At 32.6% G+C, this 1,573-nt stretch overlaps 1 protein-coding gene across 1 annotated transcript; it reads right to left on the bottom strand.

The window, feature by feature from the left end:
* Positions 1 to 483: 483 nt before the first annotated feature.
* On the bottom strand, positions 484 to 1,166 carry LOAG_15451 (hypothetical protein; the record flags this gene model as incomplete). Its single annotated transcript, XM_003150942.2, has 2 exons — positions 484 to 595; positions 1,005 to 1,166. Coding segments are annotated over 2 exons (273 nt in total), but the record flags the coding sequence as incomplete, so codon positions are not given.
* Between the last annotated feature and the right edge of the window lie 407 nt (positions 1,167 to 1,573).

The raw sequence follows: 1,573 nt of genomic DNA, 5'->3' as shown, positions 1-1,573 counted from the left end.
AAATAACTAAACTAGAGGTTTGTCTCTCCTCCTCTCTCTCTCTCTCTCTCTTTCTCTCCCCCTCTTCCTCTCCCTTTCTCCAATTTTTTTTTCCCGTCCATCAACCCTTCTCTCGGAGCATCAGTTTTTTTTTCCAATGATATGGTGGAAGAAACTGAAAAATTCATGAATGAGTTCTTTGAACTTACAAAAAGTCTCAATTTCTTTTGAAATAATAACATTTCTTTCTGGAACATGAAATGATAGTGATAAGAAGCAGAAAGAATCTGAGAGAACTTCTGATAAGCGCAACATTAAGTATTTTTGATATAATTTATCTTTAAAATAGTTAAGTGAAATTTTAAAAATTGTTAGAGTAAATTAGAAAAGGCAAAAAAAAACAACAAAAAGTTTTACAAACCTAAAAGTAAGCACTCTTTAAAGTGCTGTTCGAATATTAAAAGCGATCTGTAATTTCTACGAAATATGAAGTATTCAGAAAAAGAACCTTACCGAGAACAGTGAGATGAACATCGACATCCAAACTGCCACCTTTGTTTGTTCCAACGCAAGTGTAGATTCCTTCATGTTCCATTTGTGCAGATTCTATTATTACCTGAAACTAGTTACAGAGATTCTGAATATCTTATCAGTTATCATACTCCAGGGATATGATATGAAATGTATATCACATCAAGTGTGACTTAACGATTGCAAATGTCGAGTATGACCCAGCGACGTCCAAATGAAAGCATTTGCAGCCGATATTGCTGATTGCTTGGAGATTGAAATTCTGAGTGGAGTCGAATAATCATATCCACTTTATCTAATTTGTTTATTGAAAAAGAAAAAATGATAATTATATCATTAAAGTAATTACTCTTTTACGACTATTTGCAATTTACAGTATTTTTAATCATGAAAACATTCCGTTTCTTACAGGATTTGATACTTCCAAAACAAAACCATCACAAAACCACAAAATCAAAGTTAATTGTAATGACAATCTAAAACTTGAAATTTACCGATTTGCCTCCTGCTGCCAAGATTACACCTCGTTTTGTGATGCCTTCCTCAAGAAGTTGTCCATTAACAAGCCAAGCAATATCTGGCTCCGGTACACCTGATATTGGGCAACCTAACTCGATATGCTCGTTCTCCAGCACTGTTACTTTGTTTTTATGCATGCTTTGATTCAGGTTAGGTGGTACTGAAACCAGAAATGCTAACAGCAAACATGCACTGCATTATTTAATGGCAGTAATTTTATAAAATAATTACATTCTCTCATCCATTGGGTTCTAAAATTAAGTGAACTAGAAATGGTATAAGGGATTTCAAGAAATAAGATTACATTTCGTGAAATCTCTGTAATTAATCATTTCTGGCAAATAAATTTATAAACATGAATTTGAATTTGTGTTTTGATGGATTTAAAACAAAATATACGCCAAACTTCTTTTGACAAAGTTGCGGTAAATAATTTGAATGGTTATTTTTACAGTATTTCCTAATGTTTTCCTTTCTCAGAATAATCACCGCCGTCGAGCCTATAATATTTCAATATTTCACGAGAATTTCTTACCAACATTTT

This window comes from Loa loa (genome assembly GCF_000183805.2).
Source record: "Loa loa unplaced genomic scaffold supercont3.1983, whole genome shotgun sequence".
In the NCBI taxonomy this organism is placed as follows: Eukaryota; Metazoa; Nematoda; class Chromadorea; order Rhabditida; family Onchocercidae; genus Loa; species Loa loa.
The sequence above is the reverse complement of the archived record's forward strand: the minus strand, read 5'-3'. Positions and strand labels throughout refer to the sequence as shown.